The sequence below is a fragment of the Ceratotherium simum genome, chromosome 3, assembly GCF_057802395.1.
Source record: "Ceratotherium simum simum isolate JZ-2026a chromosome 3, ASM5780239v1, whole genome shotgun sequence".
Lineage (NCBI taxonomy): Eukaryota > Metazoa > Chordata > Mammalia > Perissodactyla > Rhinocerotidae > Ceratotherium > Ceratotherium simum.
This window is the reverse complement of record NC_141902.1, coordinates 27,432,363-27,434,200: the sequence shown is the minus strand read 5'-3', so window position 1 is coordinate 27,434,200 and position 1,838 is coordinate 27,432,363. Positions and strand designations below refer to the sequence as shown.

At 47.0% G+C, this 1,838-nt stretch overlaps 1 protein-coding gene across 1 annotated transcript; it reads right to left on the bottom strand.

Moving 5' to 3' along the window:
• Nucleotides 1-214: 214 nt before the first annotated feature.
• On the bottom strand, nucleotides 215-1,171 carry OR10G2 (olfactory receptor family 10 subfamily G member 2). Its single transcript, XM_004421264.3, has one exon. It carries the CDS (start codon nucleotides 1,169-1,171, stop codon nucleotides 215-217), a length of 957 nt encoding a protein of 318 aa, XP_004421321.2.
• Nucleotides 1,172-1,838: the final 667 nt, after the last annotated feature.

Genomic DNA, 1,838 nt, shown 5'->3' with positions numbered 1-1,838 from the left:
ATAATGTAAAACAACTTGAACCAATTTAATGAGATGAAAAGATTATGAATCCGAAGAATTCAGAAGTTTCTTCTAAATAGAATTAAATTCAGTTCAGTTTAGTTGGAGTGTTACTGAGTGTTAATCATTAACAGTTTATTGAACATTTACCACATGCAGCAGTAGCTGAAAAGAGTGGTAGTGACAGTGATGTAGGTAGTCCCTGAGCCTATAGTTACTTATTTTCACTCGCAGCCCTTCGACCTGCTGTTATTCTCTTCAGAGCAGACTTCATTTCCTGGTTCCTCAGTGTATAGATGAGAGGGTTCAGTAATGGAGTGACAACAGTGTAAAACACAGCCACTGCCCCATCCAGGGGACTCTTGGAGCCAGCCCGAAGGTAGATGAAAATGCAGGGGACGTAGTAGACAGTGACCACAGTTAGGTGGGAGCCACAGGTGGAGAAGGCCCGGCGCCGCCCATCAGCAGTGCGGATCTTCAGGACAGCATAGACTATGTTGGCATAAGAGAGCAGAATTAACATGAAGCAACTGGCAGCCACTACCCCAATGTCCACAAAGGTCACAAGCTCATTGACGGTCGTGTCAGCACAGGCCAGTCTCAATACCGTGGGGATGTCACAGACAAAGTAATCCACCTGGTTGGGCCCACAGTAGGGCAGGTGGAAGGTGAGGGTGGCCTGGATAGACCCATGGATGGAGCCGGCCACCCAAGCTCCAGCCACCAGTATGGTGCATAACCTCCCATTCATGAGCACAGGGTAGCGCAGGGGCTGGCATATTGCCAGGTACCTGTCATAGGCCATCAAGGTGTAGAGGAAGCACTGGGTGCTGCCCAGAAAGTGAAAGAAATACAATTGAGCCACACAACCACCAAATGGTATTGCCTTGCTGGCAGGAGTAAAATCCAATATTAGCAGAGGAACGATGACTGAGGAGAGCCACATGTCCAGGAAGGAGAGCACACCCAGGAGAATGTACATGGGGTGAGCATGGAGCTTTGGGTCAGCCCACACGGTGAGCACAATGAGCAGGTTCCCCAGCTGAGTCAGGATGTAAATGCAGAAGAAGACCAGGAAGAGGAAGGTCCTCAGATTCCGGGGGTGAGACAAGCCCAGGAGAATGAAATCTGTCACCACTGTGTCCAGAGATGTGTTTTTGGTCTGTCTCATGTCTTTCTGTACTCTGCTAAGAAGAATGGTGAAGTCAGACAAGGGAAATACAACACAGGGAGGTGGGGAGAGAATGCTTTTGTCTGATAACTAATGCCTAAGAGTTATGAGATAAACAGAATACTATTAAAACTTTTTTTCTTTTTAAAGAAGTGGTGGTGTCATTAGTTATTTTGGGTTACTTAGTAAGAGAAACTATCCAGATGCTGGTTAGTTTCCTAGATGGATGGAAACTCTTATCTATTGGAAGATACTGAGATGCAGAATCTGGCAGATCAAGGAACAGGGGCACGTGTGAATGATAGGGAAGGACCAGTAACTCCAACCAAAAACAGTGTTCACCAAAGAGGGGCTAAGATTGAGACAGTGTGGAACATGCACCCCACAATTACCACGTCTACTTTTTCCTCCACTTACCATCATAGCAATGCCTCCTCTTTGCCCTCAGCTAAAATCCCATCTCACCATAGCATGCAAAAATATTCATTATCTGGCCCTTATTTACCACTCCATCATGCCCCTTGCAATTCCTCCTTAGTGTTCAGGTGCACGGAACTCCTCAGGGCTCTCACAGTGGCATGCTCCAGCTTGGAACCTATGCATACGCTGCCTTCTCTGCTCCCTTTGCTTAGGTAATGCCCACTTTTCCTTCAGGACTGAGTTTGGA

Excerpts from the sequence above, each read along its gene's own strand:
- OR10G2 (XM_004421264.3), bottom strand. The coding sequence starts at position 1,171 with ATGAGACAGACCAAAAACACATCTCTGGACACAGTGGTGACAGATTTC.